This window comes from Pseudophryne corroboree, chromosome 4, assembly GCF_028390025.1.
Source record: "Pseudophryne corroboree isolate aPseCor3 chromosome 4, aPseCor3.hap2, whole genome shotgun sequence".
In the NCBI taxonomy this organism is placed as follows: domain Eukaryota; kingdom Metazoa; phylum Chordata; class Amphibia; order Anura; family Myobatrachidae; genus Pseudophryne; species Pseudophryne corroboree.
This window is the reverse complement of record NC_086447.1, coordinates 607,260,210-607,285,315: the sequence shown is the minus strand read 5'-3', so window position 1 is coordinate 607,285,315 and position 25,106 is coordinate 607,260,210. Positions and strand designations below refer to the sequence as shown.

At 45.6% G+C, this 25,106-nt stretch overlaps 1 protein-coding gene across 2 annotated transcripts in view; it reads left to right on the top strand.

Annotated features, from left to right (window-relative positions):
* Positions 1–25,106, top strand: part of LYST (lysosomal trafficking regulator) — an 864,675-nt gene that overhangs the window by 800,195 nt on the left and 39,374 nt on the right. For both annotated transcript variants that reach the window (XM_063917604.1, XM_063917602.1), the window contains exons 49-50: positions 16,443–16,540; positions 24,203–24,359. In XM_063917604.1, coding sequence (XP_063773674.1) covers positions 16,443–16,540; positions 24,203–24,359 — 255 coding nt within the window. The remainder of the gene's footprint in view (positions 1–16,442; positions 16,541–24,202; positions 24,360–25,106) is intronic.

Genomic DNA, 25,106 nt, shown 5'->3' with positions numbered 1-25,106 from the left:
AGCCGGGAAAAACATTTATATAGGTTCCTGAGGCTATGACATTAAATCCTCAACTAGTCACTCCTGACAGGGGTTCCCTGGGGGAGTGGGGACCCTCAATAAAGGGTATTCCCCCCTAAAGGCACCCAAGGGCCGGGAATGAAGCCCGGGTTCTCCCCATCATCTGTGGACTGTGGATGGCAGGCTGATAGCCTATGTTTAAAAAAAAAAAAAAGAATATTGTCTTTTACCTGTGAATTTACAGGTCCCAACAAGCCTCCTTCGCATGCTGGTACTTGGAGAAGCACAAGTATCAGCATGCGGGGCATTAAAGAGCCCGCTGGTACCTGTAGTTCCACCTGTAAAAGAAAGATTACAACAAAGACAGTACGCACACACCATGAAAGTAAAACATTAATTAAACATACATGCACACTTACTCACATATATTTACCTAGTGTCCCACGGAGCCCCTAGGTCCCCTTGTCCACGTAGAATCCACGGGGTACCTGTAAATAAAAAATTATACTCACCTAATCCAGTGTAGATCGGTCCTTTTCGTTCTATGTAAGCAAATGCAAAAACCTGGTCCACGTAACTTAAAGGGATCCTTGTGTACACGTGGATCCCCTTTCCCCGAATGCCGGGACCCCTAACTCCTGTCACTTGGGGACCCACCAGCTAATCAGTGAGCGCCACATCATAGAGCTCTCCTGATTGGCTGTGCACTCCTGGCCTGCCAGTCAAGCCGAGCGCATAGGCAAAAATGGGGTCAGAAATCCACTTTATTGTCTATGGTGGGAACCTGTGGTTCTCCAAGTACCAGCATGCGGGGGAGGCTTGCTGGGACCTTTAGTTTCCCAGGTAAAAGACAATATTAATTATTTTTTTACATATGGACTATCAGCCCACCATCCACAGCCCGTGGATGCTGGGGAGAGCCCCAGGCCACATTCCTGGCCCTTGGGTGCCTTGAGGGGGGGGGGGGGGGGGCCTTTATTGAGGGGGTCCCCACTCCCCCAGGGAAACCCATCCGGGGGTGACAAGTTGAGGATTTAATGCCATGGCCGCAGGGACCTACTGTATATAAATCTCTTCCCCGGCTATGGTATTATCTCCTTGACTAGTGGAGCCCGGTGCTGTTTCAAAAATACGAGGCGACCCTACAAATTTTTCCCAGTATTTAAAGCACCACTACCGTCCGGGGCTGGTTATGCTTAGGATGGGAAACCACATGCAATTTATTATTTTTTTTGCATTTTTTACTTTTTTTTACTCACTGATCCGTGCATAATTTTCCAAACACGCCAGCCAAAAACAGGTCTATTTGAAAATTCTATTTCTGTACGAATTCCGTGCTTTTCCGGCAGTGTTTGGCTATTGTCAGCAGTGATTGAGAATACGGATCCTCAGTAAATTCCCGTGTTGTATGAGGTGTATGTGAAAAATCAACCGTGTTTGACCAATGGTCTACTGATTCGTATTTGTGTGGACGGCAGTGTATCTTAATACGAATTGCCCCAGCAAGTTTTGTGTTTAGGAAATTTCCGAGTTCCATTTTCAATCTTGAATTAAATCGGGAGCTTAGTAAATTTCCACCATCTATGGAAACCTATGAAACATGCAGTCTGGATAAGGCAATCTTCAAACCTAAGACAGCTGCAGCAGTTTGTTCAGGAAGAGTGGGCCAAACTACCTATCAACAGGTACAGAAGTCTAATTGAGAGCTACAGCAGTCGCTTATTTGCAGAGATTGCTTATAAAATTTGTTTTATTTCTCTAACGTCCTAAGTGGATGCTGGGGACTCCGTCAGGACCATGGGGAATAGCGGCTCCGCAGGAGACAGGGCACAAAAATAAAGCTTTAGGATCAGGTGGTGTGTACTGGCTCCTCCCCCCATGACCCTCCTCCAAGCCTCAGTTAGGTTTTTGTGCCCGTCCGAGCAGGGTGCAATCTAGGTGGCTCTCTTAAAGAGCTGCTTAGAAAAAGTTTTTTAGGTTTTTTATTTTCAGTGAGTCCTGCTGGCAACAGGCTCACTGCATCGAGGGACTTAGGGGAGAGAATTTCAACTCACCTGCGTGCAGGATGGATTGGATTCTTAGGCTACTGGACACCATTAGCTCCAGAGGGAGTCGGAGCACAGGTCTCGCCCTGGGGTTCGTCCCGGAGCCGCGCCGCCGACCCCCCTTACAGATGCTGAAGATTGAAGGTCCGGAAACAGGCGGCAGAAGGCTTTTCAGTCTTCATGAAGGTAGCGCACAGCACTGCAGCTGTGCGCCATTGTTGTCACACACTTCACACCAAGCGGTCACGGAGGGTGCAGGGCGCTGCTGGGGGCGCCCTGGGCAGCAATATTTTATTACCTTAAGGCAAAAGAATACATCACATATAGCCATTAAGGCTATATGTATGTATTTAACCCATGCCACTTATCTAAATCCACGGGAGGAAAGCCCGCCGAAATAGGGGGCGGGGCTTATTCTCCTCAGCACACAGCGCCATTTTCCTGCTCAGCTCCGCTGTGAGGAAGGCTCCCAGGACTCTCCCCTGCACTGCACTACAGAAACAGGGTAAAACAGAGAGGGGGGGCATTTTTTGGCGATATACTGGATATATTTAAGCTGCTATAAGGAACAACACTTATATAAGGTTGTTCCCATATATATTATAGCGCTTGGGTGTGTGCTGGCAAACTCTCCCTCTGTCTCCCCAAAGGGCTAGTGGGGTCCTGTCTTCGATAAGAGCATTCCCTGTGTGTCTGCTGTGTGTCGGTACGTGTGTGTCGACATGTATGAGGACGATGTTGGCGTGGAGGCAGAGCAATTGCCGATAATGGTGATGTCACCCCCCAGGGAGTCGACACCGGAATGGATGGCTTTGTTTATGGAATTACGTGATAATGTCAGCACATTACAAAAATCAGTTGACGACATGAGACGGCCGGCAAACCAGTTAGTACCTGCCCAGGCGTCTCAGACACCGTCAGGGGCTGTAAAGCGCCCTTTACCTCAGTCGGTCGACACAGACCCAGACACAGACACTGAATCTAGTGTCGACGGTGATGAAACAAACGTATTTTCAAGTAGGGCCACACGTTATATGATCACGGCAATGAAGGAGGCTTTGCATATCTCTGATGCTGCAAGTACCACAAAAAGGGGTATTATGTGGGGGGTGAAAAAACTACCTGTAGTTTTTCCTGAATCAGAGGAATTAAATGATGTATGTGATGAAGCGTGGTTTAACCCAGATAGAAAAATGCTAATTTCAAAAAAGTTGTTAGCATTATACCCTTTCCCGCCAGAGGTTAGGGCGCGCTGGGAAACACCCCCTAGGGTGGATAAGGCGCTCACACGCTTATCAAAACAAGTGGCATTACCGTCTCCGGATACGGCCGCCCTCAAGGATCCAGCAGATAGGAGACTGGAAACTACCCTAAAAAGTATATACACACATACTGGTGTTATACTGCGACCGGCCATCGCCTCAGCCTGGATGTGCAGTGCTGGGGTCGTCTGGTTGGATTCCCTGACTGAAAATATTGATACCCTGGATAGGGACAGTATTTTATTGACTATAGAGCAATTAAAGGATGCTTTCCTTTATATGCGAGATGCGCAGAGAGATATTTGCACTCTGGCATCGAGAGTAAATGCGATGTCCATATCTGCCAGAAGGAGTTTATGGACGCGACAGTGGTCAGGTGATGCGGATTCCAAACGACATATGGAAGTATTGCCGTATAAAGGGGAGGAATTATTTGGCGTCGGTCTATCGGATCTGGTGGCCACGGCAACTGCCGGAAAATCCACCTTTTTACCTCAGACCCCCTCCCAACAGAAAAAGACACCGTCTTTTCAGCCGCAGTCCTTTCGGTCCTATAAGAACAAGCGGACAAAAGGACAGTCATATCTGCCTAGGGGCAGAGGAAGGGGTAAGAGAGGGCAGCAAGCAGCCCCTGCCCAGGAACAGAAGCCCTCCCAGGGTTCTGCAAAGCCCTCAGCATGACGCTGGGGCCTTACAAGCGGACTCAGGAACGGTGGGGGGTCGACTCAAGAATTTCAGCGCACAGTGGGCTTGCTCACAGGTGGACCCCTGGATTCTGCAGGTAGTATCTCAGGGTTACAGGTTGGAATTCGAGAAGTCTCCCCCTCGCCGGTTCCTAAAGTCTGCTTTGCCAACGTCTCCCTCAGACAGGGAGACGGTATTGGAAGCCATTCACAAGCTGTTTGCTCAGCAGGTGATAGTCAAGGTACCCCTCCTACAACAGGGAAAGGGGTATTACTCCACGCTATTTGTGGTACCGAAGCCGGACGGCTCGGTAAGACCTATTCTAAATCTGAAATCTTTGAACCTGTACATACAAAAATTCAAGTTCAAGATGGAGTCACTCAGAGCAGTGATAGCGAATCTGGAAGAAGGGGACTTTATGGTGTCCCTGGACATAAAGGATGCTTACCTGCATGTCCCAATTTGCCCTTCACATCAAGGGTACCTCAGGTTCGTGGTGCAAAACTGTCATTATCAGTTTCAGACGCTGCCGTTTGGATTGTCCACGGCACCTCGGGTCTTTACCAAGGTAATGGCCGAAATGATGATTCTTCTGCGAAGAAGAGGCGTATTAATTATCCCTTACTTGGACGATCTCCTGATAAGGGCAAGGTCCAGAGAACAGCTGGAGGACGGAGTAGCACTAACCCAAGTAGTGCTGCAACAACACGGGTGGATTCTGAATTTTCCAAAATCTCAGTTGACCCCGACAACACGTCTGCTGTTCCTGGGAATGATTCTGGACACGGTTCAGAAAAAGGTGTTTCTTCCGGAGGAGAAAGCCAGGGCGTTATCCGAACTTGTCAGGAACCTCCTAAAACCAGGGACAGTGTCTGTACATCAATGCACAAGAGTCCTGGGAAAGATGGTGGCTTCTTACGAAGCGATTCCATTCGGCAGATTCCACGCACGAACTTTTCAGTGGGATCTGCTGGACAAATGGTCCGGATCGCATCTGCAGATGCATCAGCGGATAACCTTATCGCCACGGACAAGGGTGTCTCTTCTGTGGTGGTTGCAGAGTGCTCATCTGTTAGAGGGCCGCAGATTCGGCATACAGGACTGGGTCCTGGTGACCACGGATGCCAGTCTGAGAGGCTGGGGAGCGGTCACACAAGGAAGAAACTTCCAGGGAGTATGGTCAAGCCTGGAGATGTCTCTTCACATAAATATACTGGAGCTAAGAGCGATTTACAATGCTCTAAGTCTGGCAAAACCCCTGCTTCAGGGTCAGCCGGTGTTGATCCAGTCGGACAACATCACGGCAGTCGCCCACGTAAACAGACAGGGCGGCACAAGAAGCAGGACAGCAATGGCAGAAGCTGCAAGGATTCTTCGCTGGGCGGAAGATCATGTGATAGCACTGTCAGCAGTATTCATTCCGGGAGTGGACAACTGGGAAGCAGACTTCCTCAGCAGACACGATCTACACCCGGGAGAGTGGGGACTTCATCCAGAAGTCTTCCACATGATTGTGAACCGTTGGGAAAAACCAATGGTGGATATGATGGCGTCCCGCCTCAACAAAAAACTGGACAGGTATTGCGCCAGGTCAAGAGATCCTCAGGCAATAGCTGTGGACGCTCTGGTAACACCGTGGGTGTTCCAGTCAGTGTATGTGTTCCCTCCTCTGCCTCTCATACCAAAAGTACTGAGAATTATACGGCAGAAGGGAGTAAGAACGATACTAGTGGCTCCGGATTGGCCAAGAAGAACTTGGTACCCGGAACTTCAAGAGATGCTCACGGAGGATCCGTGGCCTCTACCTCTAAGACGGGACCTGCTTCAGCAGGGACCGTGTCTATTCCAAGACTTACCGCGGCTGCGTTTGACGGCATGGCGGTTGAAGGCCGAATTCTAAAGGAAAAAGGCATTCCGGAAGAGGTCATTCCTACACTGGTAAAAGCCAGGAAGGAGGTGACTGCACAACATTATCACCGCATTTGGAGAAAATATGTTGCGTGGTGTGAGGCCAGGAAGGCCCCCACGGAGGAATTTCAACTGGGTCGATTCCTACATTTCCTGCAAACAGGATTGTCTATGGGCCTCAAGTTGGGGTCCATTAAGGTTCAAATTTCGGCCCTGTCGATTTTCTTCCAGAAAGAATTGGCTTCAGTTCCTGAAGTCCAGACTTTTGTAAAAGGAGTACTACATATACAGCCCCCGGTTGTGCCCCCAGTGGCACCGTGGGATCTTAATGTAGTCTTGGATTTTCTCAAATCCCATTGGTTTGAGCCGCTCAAATCGGTGGAGCTGAAGTATCTCACATGGAAAGTAACCATGCTACTGGCCCTGGCTTCAGCCAGGAGAGTATCAGAATTGGCGGCTTTATCATATAAGAGCCCATATCTGATTTTCCATACGGACAGGGCAGAACTGCGGACGCGTCCTCATTTTCTGCCTAAGGTGGTGTCAGCGTTTCACCTGAACCAGCCTATTGTGGTGCCTGCGGCTACTAACGAGTTGGAGGATTCCAAGTTGTTGGACGTGGTCCGGGCATTGAAAATATATATATTTCAAGAACGGCGGGAGTCAGAAAGTCTGACTCACTGCTTATATTGTATGCACCCAACAAGATGGGTGCTCCTGCTTCTAAGCAGACGATTGCTCGTTGGATTCGTAGCACAATTCAACTTGCACATTCTGTGGCAGGCTTGCCACAACCTAAATCTGTCAAGGCCCATTCCACAAGGAAAGTGGGCTCATCCTGGGCGGCTGCCCGGGGAGTCTCTGCATTACAACTCTGCCGAGCTGCTACTTGGTCAGGGGCAAATACGTTTGCAAAATTCTACAAATTTGATACCCTGGCTGAGGAGGACCTTGAGTTCTCTCATTCGGTGCTGCAGAGTCATCCGCACTCTCCCGCCCGTTTGGGAGCTTTGGTATAATCCCCATGGTCCTGACGGAGTCCCCAGCATCCACTTAGGACGTTAGAGAAAATAAGAATTTACTTACCGATAATTCTATTTCTCGTAGTCCGTAGTGGATGCTGGGCGCCCATCCCAAGTGCGGATTGTCTGCAATACTTGTACATAGTTATTGTTACAAAAAAATCGGGTTGTTATTTGTTGTGAGCCGTCTGTTCAGAGGCTCCTTCGTTTGTCATACTGTTAACTGGGTTCAGATCACAAGTTATACGGTGTGATTGGTGTGGCTGGTATGAGTCTTACCCGGGGTTCAATATCCTTCCTTATTGTGTACGCTCGTCCGGGCACAGTATCCTAACTGAGGCTTGGAGGAGGGTCATGGGGGGAGGAGCCAGTACACACCACCTGATCCTAAAGCTTTATTTTTGTGCCCTGTCTCCTGCGGAGCCGCTATTCCCCATGGTCCTGACGGAGTCCCCAGCATCCACTACGGACTACGAGAAATAGAATTATCGGTAAGTAAATTCTTATTTTTTTTAAATATTCTGATTAAAAAATCAAATACAAACTCTGATTTCTAAATATGGAATAAGCAACGATTGATGCCAATTACTTTTGTCAGTTTTAATGTTATTTCAATAAATGTATGTTTTTTTTTCCTTTTTTTAATGGAGCAGTACCATCAAATTTGGCCACATTTATACATTGTGACTGGTAGGACTGCGGTGCTGATGGTCAATGTCCATTTTTGAATGAGACTTTTTTTATGTCTTTGTAAATTTGCTTACAAAAGCTTTATACCAATGCGATATAATGGAGTATTAGCATGTGCTGTATTAAATCAGCAGAAAATAAATGAAGTTGACATTAAGATCAACTTCAGCATATTTATCCTATTACAGGTTGAGTATCCCTTATCCAAAACGCTTGGGACCAGAAGTATTTTGGATATCGGATTTTTCCGTATTTTGGAATAACTGCATACCATAATGAGATATCATGGCGATGGGACCTAAGTCTAAGCACAGAATGCATTTATGTTTTATATACACCTTATACACACAGCCTGAAGGTAATTTTAGCCAATATTTTTAATAACTTTTCTCTATCGTCCTAGTGGATGCTGGGGTTCCTGAAAGGACCATGGGGAATAGCGGCTCCGCAGGAGACAGGGCACAAAAAGTAAAGCTTTTCCAGATCAGGTGGTGTGCACTGGCTCCTCCCCCTATGACCCTCCTCCAGACTCCAGTTAGATTTTTGTGCCCGGCCGAGAAGGGTGCAATCTAGGTGGCTCTCCTAAAGAGCTGCTTAGAAAAAGTTTAGCTTAGGTTTTTTATTTTACAGTGAGTCCTGCTGGCAACAGGATCACTGCAACGAGGGACTGAGGGGAGAAGAAGTGAACTCACCTGCGTGCAGGATGGATTGGCTTCTTGGCTACTGGACATCAGCTCCAGAGGGACGATCACAGGTACAGCCTGGATGGTCACCGGAGCCGCGCCGCCGGCCCCCTTGCAGATGCTGAAGTCAGAAGAGGTCCAGAATCGGCGGCTGAAGACTCCTGCAGTCTTCTAAAGGTAGCGCACAGCACTGCAGCTGTGCGCCATTTTCCTCTCAGCACACTTCACACGCAGTCACTGAGGGTGCAGGGCGCTGGGGGGGGGCGCCCTGGGAGGCAAATGTAACCTATATAAAGGCTAAAAATACCTCACATATAGCCCCCAGAGGCTATATGGAGATATTTAACCCCTGCCTGGATTCACTAAATAGCGGGAGACGAGCCCGCCGGAAAAGGGGCGGGGCCTATCTCCTCAGCACACGGCGCCATTTCCTCTCACAGCTCCGCTGGTCAGGACGGCTCCCAGGTCTCTCCCCTGCACTGCACTACAGAAACAGGGTAAAACAGAGAGGGGGGGCAAATTTATGGCGATATTTTGATATATATAAAGCAGCTATAAGGGAGCACTTATTATAAGGCTATCCCTGTTATATATAGCGCTTTTGGTGTGTGCTGGCAAACTCTCCCTCTGTCTCCCCAAAGGGCTAGTGGGTCCTGTCTTCGTTAGGAGCATTCCCTGTGTGTCTGCTGTGTGTCGGTACGTGTGTGTCGACATGTATGAGGACGATATTGGTGTGGAGGCGGAGCAATTGCCAAATATGAGGATGTCACCCCCTAGGGAGTCGACACCAGAATGGATGCCTTTATTTATGGAACTACGGGATAGTGTCAACACGCTAAAGCAGTCGTTTGACGACATGAGACGGCCGGACAATCAATTAGTGCCTGTCTAGGCGACTCAAACACCGTCAGGGGCTGTGAAACGCCCTTTGCCTCAGTCGGTCGACACAGACCCAGACACAGGCACTGACTCCAGTGGTGACGGTGACGAATCAACCGTATTTTCCAGTAGGGCCACACGTTATATGATTTTGGCAATGAAGGAGGCGTTACATTTAGCTAATACTACAGGTACCACTAAACAGGGTATTATGTGGGGTGTGAAAAAACTACCTATAGTTTTTCCTGAATCAGAAGAATTAAATGACGTGTGTAATGAAGCGTGGGTTGCCCCTGATAAAAAGCTGATAATTTCAAAGAAATTATTGGCATTATACCCTTTCCCGCCAGAGGTTAGGGAGCGCTGGGAAACACCTCCTAGGGTGGACAAGGCGCTAACACGCTTATCTAAACAAGTGGCGTTACCCTCTCCTGAGACGGCCGCACTTAAAGATCCATCAGATAGGAGGATGGAAAATATCCAAAAAAGTATATACACACATGCAGGTGTTATACTACGACCAGCTATAGCGACTGCCTGGATGTGCAGTGCTGGGGTAGTTTGGTCAGAGTCCCTGATTGAAAATATTGATACCCTGGACAGGGACAATATTTTACTGTCGTTAGAACAAATAAAGGATGCATTTCTTTATATGCGTGATGCACAGAGGGATATCTGCACACTGGCATCACGGGTAAGTGCTATGTCCATTTCGGCCAGAAGAGCTTTACGGACGCGACAGTGGACAGGCGATGCGGATTCAAAACGACATATGGAAGTTTTGCCGTATAAAGGGGAGGAGTTATTTGGAGTCGGTCTATCAGATTTGGTGGCCACGGCTACAGCCGGGAAATCCACCTTTCTACCTCAAGTCACTCCCCAACAGAAAAAGGCACCGACTTTTCAACCGCAGCCCTTTCGTTCCTTTAAAAATAAGAGAGCAAAGGGCTATTCATATCTGCCACGAGGCAGAGGTCGAGGGAAGAGACAGCAACAGGCAGCTCCTTCCCAGGAACAGAAGCCTTCCCCGGCTTCTACAAAAGCCTCAGCATGACGCTGGGGCTTCTCAAGCGGACTCGGGGACGGTGGGTGGTCGTCTAAAAAATTACAGCGCGCAGTGGGCTCACTCGCAGGTAGATCCCTGGATCCTGCAGATAATATCTCAGGGGTACAGGTTGGAATTAGAGACAGATCCACCTCGCCGTTTCCTGAAGTCTGCTTTACCAACGTCCCCCTCCGAAAGGGAGACGGTTTTGGAAGCCATTCACAAGCTGTACTCTCAGCAGGTGATAGTCAAGGTACCTCTTCTACAACAAGGGAAGGGGTATTATTCCACTCTTTTTGTGGTACCGAAGCCGGATGGCTCGGTAAGGCCTATTCTAAATCTGAAGTCCTTGAACCTGTACATAAAGAAGTTCAAGTTCAAGATGGAGTCACTCAGAGCAGTGATAGCGAACCTGGAAGAGGGGGACTTTATGGTATCCTTGGACATCAAGGATGCGTATCTCCACGTTCCAATTTACCCCTCACACCAGGGGTACCTCAGGTTCGTTGTACAAAACTGTCACTATCAGTTTCAGACGCTGCCGTTCGGATTGTCCACGGCACCTCGGGTCTTTACAAAGGTAATGGCCGAGATGATGATTCTTCTTCAAAGAAAAGGCATATTAATTATCCCATACTTGGACGATCTCCTAATAAGGGCAAGGTCCAGAGAACAGCTAGAGATGGGATTAGCACTGTCTCAAGAAGTGCTAAAACAGCACGGGTGGATTCTGAATATTCCAAAATCCCAGTTAATGCCGACAACTCGTCTGCTGTTCCTAGGGATGATTCTGGACACGGTTCAGAAAAAGGTTTTTCTCCCGGAGGAAAAAGCCAAGGAGTTATCCGAGCTTGTCAGGAACCTCCTAAAACCAGGAAAGGTGTCTGTACATCAATGCACAAGAGTCCTGGGAAAAATGGTGGCTTCTTACGAAGCAATTCCATTCGGCAGATTCCACGCAAGAATTTTCCAAAGGGATCTGTTGGACAAATGGTCAGGGTCGCATCTTCAGATGCACCTGCGGATAACCCTGTCTCCAAGGACAAGGGTGTCTCTTCTGTGGTGGTTGCAGAGTGCTCATCTATTGGAGGGCCGCAGATTCGGCATACAGGATTGGATCCTGGTGACCACGGACGCCAGCCTGAGAGGCTGGGGAGCAGTCACACAAGGAAGAAACTTCCAGGGAGTATGGACGAGCCTGGAAACGTCTCTTCACATAAACATTCTGGAACTAAGAGCAATATACAATGCTCTAAGCCAGGCAGAACCTCTGCTTCAGGGAAAACCGGTGTTGATCCAGTCGGACAACATCACGGCAGTCGCCCATGTGAACAGACAGGGCGGCACAAGAAGCAGGAGTGCAATGGCAGAAGCTGCAAGGATTCTTCGCTGGGCAGAGAATCATGTGATAGCACTGTCAGCAGTGTTCATCCCGGGAGTGGACAACTGGGAAGCAGACTTCCTCAGCAGACACGATCTTCACCCGGGAGAGTGGGGACTTCATCCAGAAGTCTTCCACTTGCTGGTAACCCGTTGGGAAAGACCAATGGTGGACATGATGGCGTCTCGCCTCAACAAAGAACTGGACAGGTATTGCGCCAGGTCAAGAGATCCGCAGGCAATAGCTGTGGACGCGCTGGTAACGCCTTGGGTGTACCAGTCGGTGTATGTGTTTCCTCCTCTGCCTCTCATACCAAAAGTATTGAGAATTATACGGCAAAGAGGCGTAAGGACGATACTAGTGGTTCCGGATTGGCCAAGAAGGACTTGGTACCCGGAACTTCAAGAGATGATCACGGAAGATCCGTGGCCTCTACCTCTAAGGAGGGACTTGCTTCAGCAGGGTCCCTGTCTGTTTCAAGACTTACCGCGGCTGCGTTTGACGGCATGGCGGTTGAACGCCGGATCCTAAAGGAAAAAGGCATGCCGGAAGAAGTCATTCCTACTTTGATTAAAGCAAGGAAGGAAGTAACCGTGCAACATTATCACCAAATTTGGCGAAAATATGTTGCGTGGTGCGAAGATCGGAGTGCTCCGACGGAGGAATTTCAACTGGGTCGATTCCTACATTTCCTGCAATCAGGATTGTCTATGGGTCTCAAATTGGGATCTATTAAGGTTCAAATTTCGGCCCTGTCGATTTTCTTTCAAAAAGAATTGGCTTCAGTCCCTGAAGTCCAGACCTTTGTTAAGGGAGTGCTACATATACAGCCTCCTGTGGTGCCTCCAGTGGCACCGTGGGATCTCAATGTGGTTTTGGACTTTCTAAAATCTCATTGGTTTGAACCACTAAAGAAGGTGGATTTGAAATATCTCACATGGAAAGTGACCATGCTTCTAGCCCTGGCTTCGGCCAGGAGAGTGTCAGAACTGGCAGCTTTATCTTACAAAAGCCCATATCTGATTTTCCATTCGGACAGGGCAGAACTGCGGACTCGTCCGCATTTTCTCCCTAAGGTGGTGTCAGCATTTCATCTGAACCAGCCTATTGTAGTGCCTGCGGCTACAAGTGACTTGGAGGACTCCAAGTTACTGGACGTTGTCAGAGCATTAAAAATATATATTGCAAGGACAGCTGGAGTCAGAAAATCTGACTCGTTGTTTATATTGTATGCACCCAACAAGATGGGTGCTCCTGCGTCTAAGCAGACGATTGCTCGTTGGATCTGTAGCACAATCCAACTTGCACATTCTGTGGCAGGCCTGCCACAGCCTAAATCTGTAAAGGCCCACTCCACAAGGAAGGTGGGCTCATCTTGGGCGGCTGCCCGAGGGGTCTCGGCATTACAACTTTGCCGAGCAGCTACGTGGTCAGGGGAGAACACGTTTGTAAAATTTTACAAATTTGATACTCTGGCTAAGGAGGACCTGGAGTTCTCTCATTCGGTGCTGCAGAGTCATCCGCACTCTCCCGCCCGTTTGGGAGCTTTGGTATAATCCCCATGGTCCTTTCAGGAACCCCAGCATCCACTAGGACGATAGAGAAAATAAGATTTTACTTACCGATAAATCTATTTCTCGGAGTCCGTAGTGGATGCTGGGCGCCCATCCCAAGTGCGGATTATCTGCAATAATTGTACATAGTTATTGTTAACTAATTCGGGTTATTGTTGAAGGAAGCCATCTTTCAGAGGCTCCGCTGTTATCATACTGTTAACTGGGTTTAGATCACAAGTGGTACGGTGTGATTGGTGTGGCTGGTATGAGTCTTACCCGGGATTCAAAATCCTCCCTTATTGTGTACGCTCGTCCGGGCACAGTACCTAACTGGAGTCTGGAGGAGGGTCATAGGGGGAGGAGCCAGTGCACACCACCTGATCTGGAAAAGCTTTACTTTTTGTGCCCTGTCTCCTGCGGAGCCGCTATTCCCCATGGTCCTTTCAGGAACCCCAGCATCCACTACGGACTCCGAGAAATAGATTTATCGGTAAGTAAAATCTTATTTTTGCATTAAACAAAATGTGTGTACATACACACAATTCATTTATGTTTCATATACACCTTGTACACACAGCCTGAAGGTCTTATAATACAATATGTTTAATAACTTTGTGTATTAAACAAAGTTTGTGTACATTGAGCCATCAGAAAACAAAGGTTTCACTATCTCACTGTCACTGAAAATGTTCCGTATTTCAGAATATTCCGTATTTCGGAATATTTGGATATGGGATACTCAACCTGTAATAGGTTTCATCTGTATTCTATACAGAAATACATGATTAGAAGTCCTTATTTTGTTGTTAATCCAGATTCCCTTCCTTAAATAAAATTATTTTTTATACTCTATATAAAATGTGACTATACACATCAATACATGAGGATATCTGGTTTTCAGATGGAATAAAAGTAATAAACAATGATTTCATGATTCTTTATCCTATAGCGAACTACAAGTTCCAACATAGCCAGCTGTAATAAAATTCTGCCAGAGCCTACTAATTGCACTTGGAAAAGCACAAGTACCAGCATGCCCTGGCAGACAGTTCACGCAGACACCTGTACAGTAAATACACCTGAAAGGGAAAATAGAATAAATAAACTAAAGCTACAGTAATGACAGGATACAGAAATCGGTTTTAAAAACATCTTTATTAGAATAAAGTAAAATCTCCCCCATACCCCTTTGCGGATTAATAGGCCCACTGTGCTTGGTCAAATGCTGTATTCCGAAATACAGTATGAAATGTTGCAATTCCATTTTGCCAGTATTTTGCTATGCTACTGTAGTCCTACGTGCAGTGTTATGCAAGTACTGTAGTACTTATCCTGTACTTTAGGGTAGAAGTGGTAAACATAGATTAAATGACACTTTGTGTCATTCTATAAGTCTCCATATGACCAGGTGTGCAAAATGGCTTCCAGGGACCACCAGTTCTTGGTGAAGCCCAAATGCCAGCATACCATGGCAGACAGGTCCTGCTGGCACTTGTACAGTAAGTGCACCTGAAAGGAAAAATTTTAAAACAAATTAAATGACAGGTTACTGAGACCAATTTTGAAGACATGTTTACTCTACCCCATTCTTCTGGTGTACTCTCTTATAGGAATGAATTGGGACACTGTTATTGGTCAATGCCTCGTGCAGTTTTGCTCAAATGCCGCATTCCAAAATACAGTATGAAATTTCCAACTTACTGGTATTTTGCGATGTGATTGTCCTGAAATAATTGACATCAATTAAAAAAAAAAAGTAGAGAGCTCAATGCAAATGACAGCTTAGTACATCCACACAGAGTGCCTGCACTTTATTATCAGCTTATGCCATAATTAAGTTTATACTACTGTACGTACAGTACGTAAGTGAAAGCCCCTATGCAGTAACGTAATTGGGGGGGGGGTTTAGGTACAGTATGCAGTACAACTGTAACATGCGATATTGGTGTGTTAGTCCAACTGTAAAGTGTAGGCCGTACATGCACTGTAAGATTCAGCTGTGACTCCACACTCGCATTTGTCAGTGTTTAATGAACCCACAGATAGCAAAATGATACACTGTGGCCACCGTGTGGTTGCATTATGTATTAGAGAAACAGCCAATAACATAGCGCATTACTATATACATTATAGTGGCACGTGAAAGAGGGCTCTTTATCATGATTTTGGCAAAGTTAACTAAGGACACATCTGTACATGCAAATTACAGTCAGCAATATTGGTCAATAACTAAAATGTGGTTATTGTACACCTGGATTTATCACTTTTTTTTAACCATTCTATACAGATATTGGTCAGAATTAGAAATATTTTTTGGCCCATACATGCAGCAATTTTGGGCAAAATATCTATAAAATGACCTACATGAGCTGGCAAAATTATAGTGTGCATGGGCACTATGTAGGTCTACAGTGATATTCAAAATCTAAACATGGTTTACTATAAATATAACAATAGGGAAACTTTAAAGGTATAAGCTATAGACTTAGCAGCCATACGTCGTGAGACTGAGATGCTCCCAGACATGAAGCATACCATATTTTTCGTTTCATTTTGCATCATATTCACATCACAGACTCCGCAAAACACCACTCACAGTGTATTAGAGACGATGGGGTGTGACTTTAAATGTACAGGAATTCGTTTAAAATGTGTACAAAGTCACAAATGAAGCACAGCAGAACTTGGTGTGAAAAAAAGTGTGGCCGCTGCATTATAGCACTTTTTACAGGTTCAGATTGTTGCACACAGATGTGCAAATGTCACATCATATTGATCAGTACAGGCTAGCAATGTAGTTTTGTCGCTCACAGTTTTATTTATGCAAATAATATGCACATTTTGGGCGAGTAAGACACTAGAGCGGGATGTAAGCGTTCAGCGGCCATGCGGGATGCCCGCCAAACTCTGACGTTTTTTTAAAGGAGCAATCATTTACAGTACAAAGCTAAACCATGCCTTGTAAATGATTACCTCTTTAAAAAGACATCGGAGTTTGACTGCTGGACATCATTACATCCCGGCCTTGGTATGGCCTAGTCGCTCAGGACCTTGCGTGCTGTGTATCAGGACACATCTGGATTCAGCAGAAAGAATAGCAAATTGATTTGTGAACCTTCAGAAAATCTCAGATCATGTTGTTATAGTTGTGGCAGGTAATATTTTTACAATTCTAATAATATTGTACAGAATAACATTACTACAGTTATAGAGCTTTATCTCATTGAGGGCACCTACTGCTTTTGTATGGTCATATATTCATATATATTTCTTTTTTTTATTTTAAGGTTATGTTATGTTCAAAGTCTTACAGGCCACAAAAGTCCTGTAACTGCAGTTTCTGCTAGTGAAACAACAGGAGACATTGCAACAGTGTGCGACTCAGGTGAGTGAGTAGTCAAAAACTTCTATGTCATAAAGGTGATTATTATTTTTTTTAATGCCAAGTAAGCTTCATACCTGTTATGTAAGGCTATGACAACACCAGTATACAAGTTGTATGTATGAACTTTGATCACTGCTCTGTCTTGTCGGGTGACCTTACTCTTCTCACTATGGAACTCAGTATGATGCTACCCCCTTGCTCTATTTCCTTTACACCTCATCACACTGCCCCTGTCACTTGCAGTCTTGCTCTCATTAAAATATTTAGACTGGTCACTACCTCCCATGAGATTAGCATATTATAAGTGTATCAGCTATAAATTGCTAATACCCCAACCACTTGATGTATAGGAGGGAAAAATTGCCAGTCTTTATTCAAATGCACCTTAAGGGGTCTTTTGGAAAAAAAACCCTATTCAAAACTTTCCAAAACATTGATTCTTGGCCTTCTTGGTGTGGTTGTACGCAAGAGATATATTGTGTAACGTACATCTCATTAACAACCTAAAACCGAGAAGAGTTACATTCTACATTCCTGGATCAAAGTTTCTGTTAGTGGTACTGTATAGTGTAGCTCACAATCTGGGAAGGAAGCTTCCACCAGCATACTCAGGTAGATTATATTGGCATCTCTTCTGCTATCCGAGATTAATGCTCTGTACAGTTTTATTCTTTTAGTTGTAAACGTTCACAAGTGTTCTATAGTTAGTACAAAGGGAATAGGACAAATAACAAAGTTACATGCAGTAAGTGCAAACAGATACTGTACAAATAATTTCTCAAATTCATATAAATATGTAAGCTATGATGCCCCTTCCCCTCATTAAATAACACATTTCAATATACTGCCACACCCAGGACTCAAACCCACCATCCGCTGCATCCCATCCAAACACCCAAATCACCGAGCCACGATGATGACATTTCTAATAGCGTAATCCAATATGACCAGTATGTATTGGTGTCCTCGAGCCAACCTCTCATACAGTCAAATCCATTCCAGTTCATTCAAACAGAACTGAACTGACTTGCAGGGGCACCAAGGGAGCTCTAAATTTGGGTCTGGGGGCTGTCCTCTGACAGACTGGGCATTCCTGACAACAGTTCTTTTCTGCTCCATACAGATGCAGCCACATCCATCCTGCGGCTCTGCCGCATGGGCACACATGCCCCGCCAAGGCACGGATGCCACTTAGTATGTCACCCATGTATTCCTATGGGTGTGCGTACTTAGGCAAATGTGAGCATCCTAGTCGCTGGCACACGCGTCTGGATTTCCAAGCTGCAAGATGGATGAGCGTGGCTACATCTGTACATAGCAGACAAAACAACCTACTGTACATTGTATTCACTGGAGGGTTTCTCGTGCCCCAAATGATCCCCCCAAAGCTGCGTGTGCACAGCCTTAAGTACCGGTGGTACATGTACTCAGGGTACAAATAAATGGTCCACCTTTTTTACCTTGCACATATTGCACACAATATAATAAATCACTTTTCAACTCAATATGGAGTGTCTTCTGGAGGCAAGGCTGGCTCCACTTTGCCATTTATTTCCACTAGATTTAAAAAAAAAAAAAAAGGTTTCACTAGGTTGTCATCATTAAACTGTTCACGTGCAAAGCCCCATAAGAACACATCCTTGTCTATGGACGACAGTCATCTTCCAGACTACTTTCCTCTGGCTATTCTGTGGTCATAACTGGCTCTATGTCCGTAGACAAGGAATGAAACTTTATGCCAGCCAAATGTCCGTCTTATGGACTGTTACTCAATCTTCTGGTCTCTTTGGTTCCCACCCAACTTGTATAAGTACTGAGAGGAATTGAGTTTAATTTCCCCAATTGTTGGTCGCTGGTTATCTTCATTGGCTCGGCCAGCCAACAGCTCTCGCAACAAGGGAAAATCTCATCCCAATGTAAAGGGGTACGAGGATTTTTAGGCCACTGCAACCACGATGTGTAGCACCTATCCGTTAACTATTTCAAATTGTACCTGGGAATATTTTTCCTTGGCACCTTGTACACATAGCACCCTTACAGGAGGTAATACTTTGTCTGCTGATTGTGCAACTAGTACTTTTGAATATGATAGCTCACTCCTAGTATCCACAAGGGCCCAGACCTCTCGGCCTTCAGTTTGAACTGCAATTCGGAACAAAGTTGATTCCTTAAGAGAGGACATCCCGGTGCACATACTGATAGCTAGTCTGGCCACTTTGCTTGTTGTGCAATCTGTAGGCTCAGAATGCTTCGGACAAAAGCGACGAATATGCACCGCCTCCTCAACAAATTATAATAAGGTTTTTCATAACAGTCTCTGGCAGGGCCGGGTACGTTGCTTGGGGCAGGCCGTGGATCCCGATCAGACATTTTGTCATCTTCCCCAGTGTGATGTACCGCTCAGTGACTGGCTAAATCCTCAAAGGTCTGGGGGTCTGCCTGTAGAGCCCACCATTATACTCCTTGGTCCAGTACTTGTATAAAGTGGTCTATGGCCACTATCTCCACAACCCACAACCTCAGGTTTTAACCATGCTTTACCCAGTCTGGCCAACTATGCTTACTGGATTTGGGGTGCCTGAAGAGAAAATCCCCAGTTATGGAACCTTTGAGCATTAGTAGGTTCTGTCCCCTATCCTAGCAAGTATAGCCACCTTTAGATGGGGATATGACGTGGCTTGCTACTCAGGCAGGTCAGTGTAAACTTCTTGAGCCTCCCCAGTTAAATATGGTTCCAACTTATTGACCCATCCCTCTTTCTGCCAACCTAGGCAAGTTGTAGTTCTATCAAAGGTGTACATATATGCTGCAATGTCATCAGACGCTGTCATTTTCTGTAACACATTTGGCTCCTGACGTGTTTTTCTTAGCAGGACCAATTCGGTATGCATCAGCTTGTTTCTTTCTAGCTGCGTCTGCATCTGGGATTGCAGCATTTGTATTTGGGCTAACTTAAAATTGGGAAACAAAACTCCTCACTAGCTGATTTGTCAGAATACTCCTGTATGTGTGTATACTTTATACACGTCACTGTTTCACAACAGGGTACCTCTACATTTGCACTAAGCAACCGGGGAAAAATAACTTTCTCTTTAACACAGTCTTCAAGCTTTCTCTGGGCTTCCCCAACCAGCATTAACAGATCAGCCAGGATTTTAGCCCAAGGAAGCAAATTACTTTTAACCCCCTCCCTGGGAGTCATTCCGAGTTGATCGCTTGCTAGGTAGGTTTAGCAGCTGTGCAAACGCTGTGCTGCCGCCCACTGGGGAGTGTATTTTAGCTTAGCAGAAGTATGAACGCATGTGCAGCCGAGCTCTGCAAAACCAGTTTGTGCAATTTCAGTGTAGCTCTGAACCTACTCAGCGCTTGCGATCACTTCAGCCTATTTGTGTCCGGATTTGACATCATACACCTGCCCAGCGAACGCCCAGACACGCCTGCGTTCTTGCAAACTCCCTGAAAACGGTCAGTTGACACCCAGAAACGCCCCCTTCCTGTCAATCTTCTTGCGGCTGTCAGTTCGATAGAAAACTTTGCTAGAACCTGTGCACAACCACAATGGCCTTTGTATCCATACAACGCGCGAGCGCAGTGCATACGCATGCGCAGAAATGCTGATTTTTAGCCTGATCGCTGCGCTGCGAACAATGGCAGCTAGCGATCAACTCGCAATGACCCCCCCTGTTGGTGCAAATGTAGGAGAGAGAAAAAACAACATTTCAAAACCAATGTTTCTCTGGTCATTTCACCCTACTCATCTACCCACCTGCTGTGCGGCTCAGGCTGCCACCAGGCACCTTGCATCATACCAAGGGCCTGAAGTCAGCCTGCCATCACAGATGCTGCTGCATGCTAGTTGGTATGTCCTCACCACACATGATGCATCCGGCAAGTGACCCCGTATGGAGACCTTCCTGGTCCCCGCACCCTGACGCTCACCACTACCACCCTAACCTATTGCCTGGCCAACATGTTCAGCATCAGGTGGTGAGTATGTCCCAACTCCCTCTGTGTCTGAGAACAATCCTGGGCCCACCTACCCAGGTGTGTGTGTGTGTGTGTGTGTGTGTGTGTGTGTGTGTATATATATATATATATATATATATACACACACACACACACATATACACATTGCTGCAGTCAACAGCATTTACAAACACTGTGGGTCTTTTTGTGCATTTTATACACGAAGATGCATCTTAATCGCATCACTATGTGAATAATTGCACAAGCAAACGCTGCTGATTAAAATGATATGCAGCATGCCTTTATTCTGTGTGCGACTGTGGCTGTATCTGCATACGAAATGCTACATTACAGTGTTTTTTTACAGTGCCTACTTACACCAAGCATCTCGAGGTGCATAGCGTATTGCGGTTAAATACACTGCTCAAAAAAATAAAGGGAACACTAAAATAACACATCCTAGATCTGAATGAATGAAATATTCTTATTAAATACTTTGTTCTTTACATAGTTGAATGTGCTGACAACAAAATCACACAAAAATTATCAATGGAAATCAAATTTATTAACCCATGGAGGTCTGGATTTGGAGTCACACTCAAAATTAAAGTGGAAAAACACACTACAGGCTGATCCAACTTTGATGTAATGTCCTTAAAACAAGTCAAAATGAGGCTCAGTAGTGTGTGTGGCCTCCACGTGCTTGTATGACCTCCCTACAACGCCTGGGCATGCTCCTGATGAGGTGGCGGATGGTCTCCTGAGGGATCTCCTCCGAGACCTGGACTAAAGCATCCGCCAACTCCTGGACAGTCTGTGGTGCAACGTGGCGTTGGTGGATGGAGCGAGACATGATGTCCCAGACGTGCTCAATTGGATTCAGGTCTGGGGAACGGGCGGGCCAGCCCATGGCATCAATGCCTTTGTCTTGCAGGAACTGCTGACACACTCCAGCCACATTAGGTCTAGCATTGTCTTGCATTAGGAGGAACCCAGGGCCAACCGCACCAGCATATGGTCTCACAAGGGGTCTGAGGATCTCATCTCAGTACCTAATGGCAGTCAGGCTACCTCTGGAGGGCTGTGCGGCCCCCCAAAGAAATGCCACCCCACACCATTACTGACCCACTGCCAAACCGGTCATGCTGGAGGATGTTGCAGGCAGCAGAACGTTCTCCTTGGCGTCTCCAGACTCTGTCACATCTGTCACATGTGCTTAGTGAGAACCTGCTTTCATCTGTGAAGAGCACAGGGTGCCAGTGGCGAATTTGCCAATCTTGGTGTTCTCTGGCAAATGCCAAACGTCCTGCACGGTGTTGGGCTGTAAGCACAACCCCCACTTGTGGACGTCGGGCCCTCATACCACCCTCATGGAGTCTGTTTCTGATCATTTGAGCAGACACATGCACATTTGTGGCTTGCTGGAGGTCATTTTGCAGGGCTCTGGCAGTGCTCCTCCTGTTCCTCCTTGCACAAAGGCGGAGGTAGCGGTCCTGCTGCTGGGTTGTTGCCCTCCTATGGCCTCCTCCACATCTCCTGATGTACTGGCATGTCTCCTGGTAGCGCCTCCATGCTCTGGACACTACGCTGACAGATACAGCAAACCTTCTTGCCACAGCTCGCATTGATGTGCCATCCTGGATGAGCTGCACTACCTGAGCCACTTGTGTGGGTTGTAGGGAGGTCATACAGGCACCTGGAGGCCACACACACATTACTGAGCCTCATTTTGACTTGTTTTAAGGACATTACATCAAAGTTGGATCAGCCTGTAGTGTGTTTTACCACTTTAATTTTGAGTGTGACTCCAAATCCAGACCTCCATGGGTTAATAAATTTGATTTCCATTGATAATTTTTGTGTGATTTTGTTGTCAGCACATTCAACTATGTAAAGAACAAAGTATTTAATAAGAATATTTCATTCATTCAGATCTAGGATGTGTTATTTTAGTTTTCCCTTTATTTTTTTGAGCAGTGTATATGAAGACACATTTATATATGTATGTGTATATATATATATATATATATATATATATATATATATATATTTGTGTGTGTGTGTATATATATATATATATATATATATAGAGAGAGAGAGAGAGAGAGAGAGAGAGAGAGAGAGAGAGAGATACATTTCTTATTGCAGTTATAGTTTCTGTTGATAAAAACATTTTATGTTAGGTTCTGTCAATTACATCTTATGTCGTAGTTTGTTTTTAACTCCATTTTCCATTTTAACTCAATTTAGGTGGTTATTGTTTGCATGTTTCTGAAATTGTGCACGCTTCATAGTGGCAATGTCAAGTTTAATTTTGCTCTTTACAAATATCATTATAATCCTTTTCACCTACAGTATTTTGAGTAAGTCTTAATTGTGCAATAGTTGTTTGTATGCTGTGTAAGTGAACGTCAATCCTTTCAGCATCAAAGTACCAAACTTCCCTCATGAAAAATCTCATGCAATCTGGAAAAAAAAAATGAATTAGCTTTATTAAAGTTCTTGAAATCAATAGGGGTGCTAGTAAGAATGTAGCAGCCAGTTTATCTGTTAATATATATGAGCAAACAGTATTGACCCAGCATACTTAACATCACCACTGCTTTCCAGAGACATTGTACAGGTTTCTACTGCCGCATGGCAGACGAGTCAGTGCAAGCAACACTCTAGTACACTTTATAAACAGTGTTTATTAACATTTATATAGCATTTTTATTATCTGCATTGCTTTACAATTAAGAACAAACAAATAAAAAAAGGCTAGGTTTTAACAGACAAAGCAGTAAGAAGACCTTGCTTTCACGCTTATGTACTGTAGTAAATACTATGCCTCATCAGTGGCATCACTAGGCTTGGTGTCAACCAGTGTGGTTACTGATGGGGTCACCCTCCCCCATGAATCCTTAGTAATAAAATGCATTGACCCCACAGGACAAAAATCTACACATTGGGACCCAGAGGAAAAAAAATTATAGAAAACAATAAAACATAATGGCCACTGTCAAGAAAAAAAACACACACATTAGTAGTCACCCAGTCCCTCACGCTCAGCTATGGGTGGCAACAGAATCAGCAGTCACTGCATGCAGAGCATTGTGCAATTGGGACAGCGTGCGCCTTTGTGACCTATGATGTTACGTTGCCATGTCGCCATAGGTCACGACCCAGGCTGTGTCTAAGACACCCGGAAGAGCCCAGCGCTTCCCAGACCCGAAGGTAGGACTGGCAGCGATGAGGCTGGCACAGTGTTTTCTATCAGGCCCGCCAGTATTTATTAGTTCGGGACCCCAGCAACAGCTGCACTGTGTCCTCTATGGGGTGGCACCCCCATTCGGTCCACCAACCCCTAATGACGCCCCTGTACCTTATGAAGGGTGTGCATGCCTGAAACATGTTATTTGTGTGTACACGTACAGTATGTAATTATCTGGTTGTAAATGTCTACTTGCTGTTCTTTTTCTACTGTAGCTGTATTATATGTTGTTTAAAATGGATGATATAACATGCTGAATATAATAATGTATACTTTATACATATTATAGAGGTTTTTGCTTTACTTTATCATGTTGCACTAATCAAATGTACTTTATGATAATGTAAAAATGTTACCATTGTTTCTGTGTCATGCTTGAATAAGAATAAAACTAAATTAAAAATGTTGTAGATAATATTTTTATTTTATTTTTATATTTCCAGTTGGTGGTGGTAGTGACTTGAGACTTTGGACTGTGAATGGTGATCTCATTGGACATGTACATTGTAGAGAGATAATTTGTTCTGTTGCATTTTCTAACCAACCTGAAGGAGTGTCAGTCAATGTAGTTGCTGGAGGACTTGAAAACGGTATTGTCCGGTAAGAACATTAATACTTATTCTTTAATATATTTTTGCTGGAGGACTTGAAAACGGTATTGTCCGGTAAGAACATTAATACTTATTCTTTAATATATTTTCTTTTTCATCCACTAGGGGTCACTGGAGTACTCTTGGGATATGGACGGCTTAGCAGAAACAAAGGCACTGAATATTTAAATTTAGAACTCTCCACCCCTCCATATCCCAGAGTACCTCAGTGTACGACCTCAGTGTTTTTTCCGTGCTCAAAGCACTAACAACGGCTTGTGGGAGTTCCCACACTTTGTGGAAGATTTTATTAATTTTTCATTTTTACTTTTTCATTTTTAATTTTTACACTTCCCTTCCCAGTTTCTATAAAAACATGGGTCCGGGATGGTGCCGCTGCAAGGCAGCGCATGGCGTGTCGGTCCTCACAAAGAGCACCCTCACAGCCACAGGCAGCCCACTGTCTACTGCAAGCTGGATGGAGCTTACAAATAGAAGCCCCGTCGCAGCCATCACCTGAACAGCTGGACGGAGCTTACACATAGAAGCCCCGTCGCAGCCATGATCTGAGAAGCTGGACAGAGCTTTCAGATAGAAGCCCGTCGCAGCATGAAGGAAGTGTCGCAGACCTTTCTACAAAAGGTATGCTGGGGAAACGGGACGGTCAGCGCAGGCTGCCGTCCCGCTGTGTGGGGTCCGTGGGTAAAGCCGACCGCTGTAACGCCAGTGCCCTGTCTGCCGCTCAGACGCTCCACGC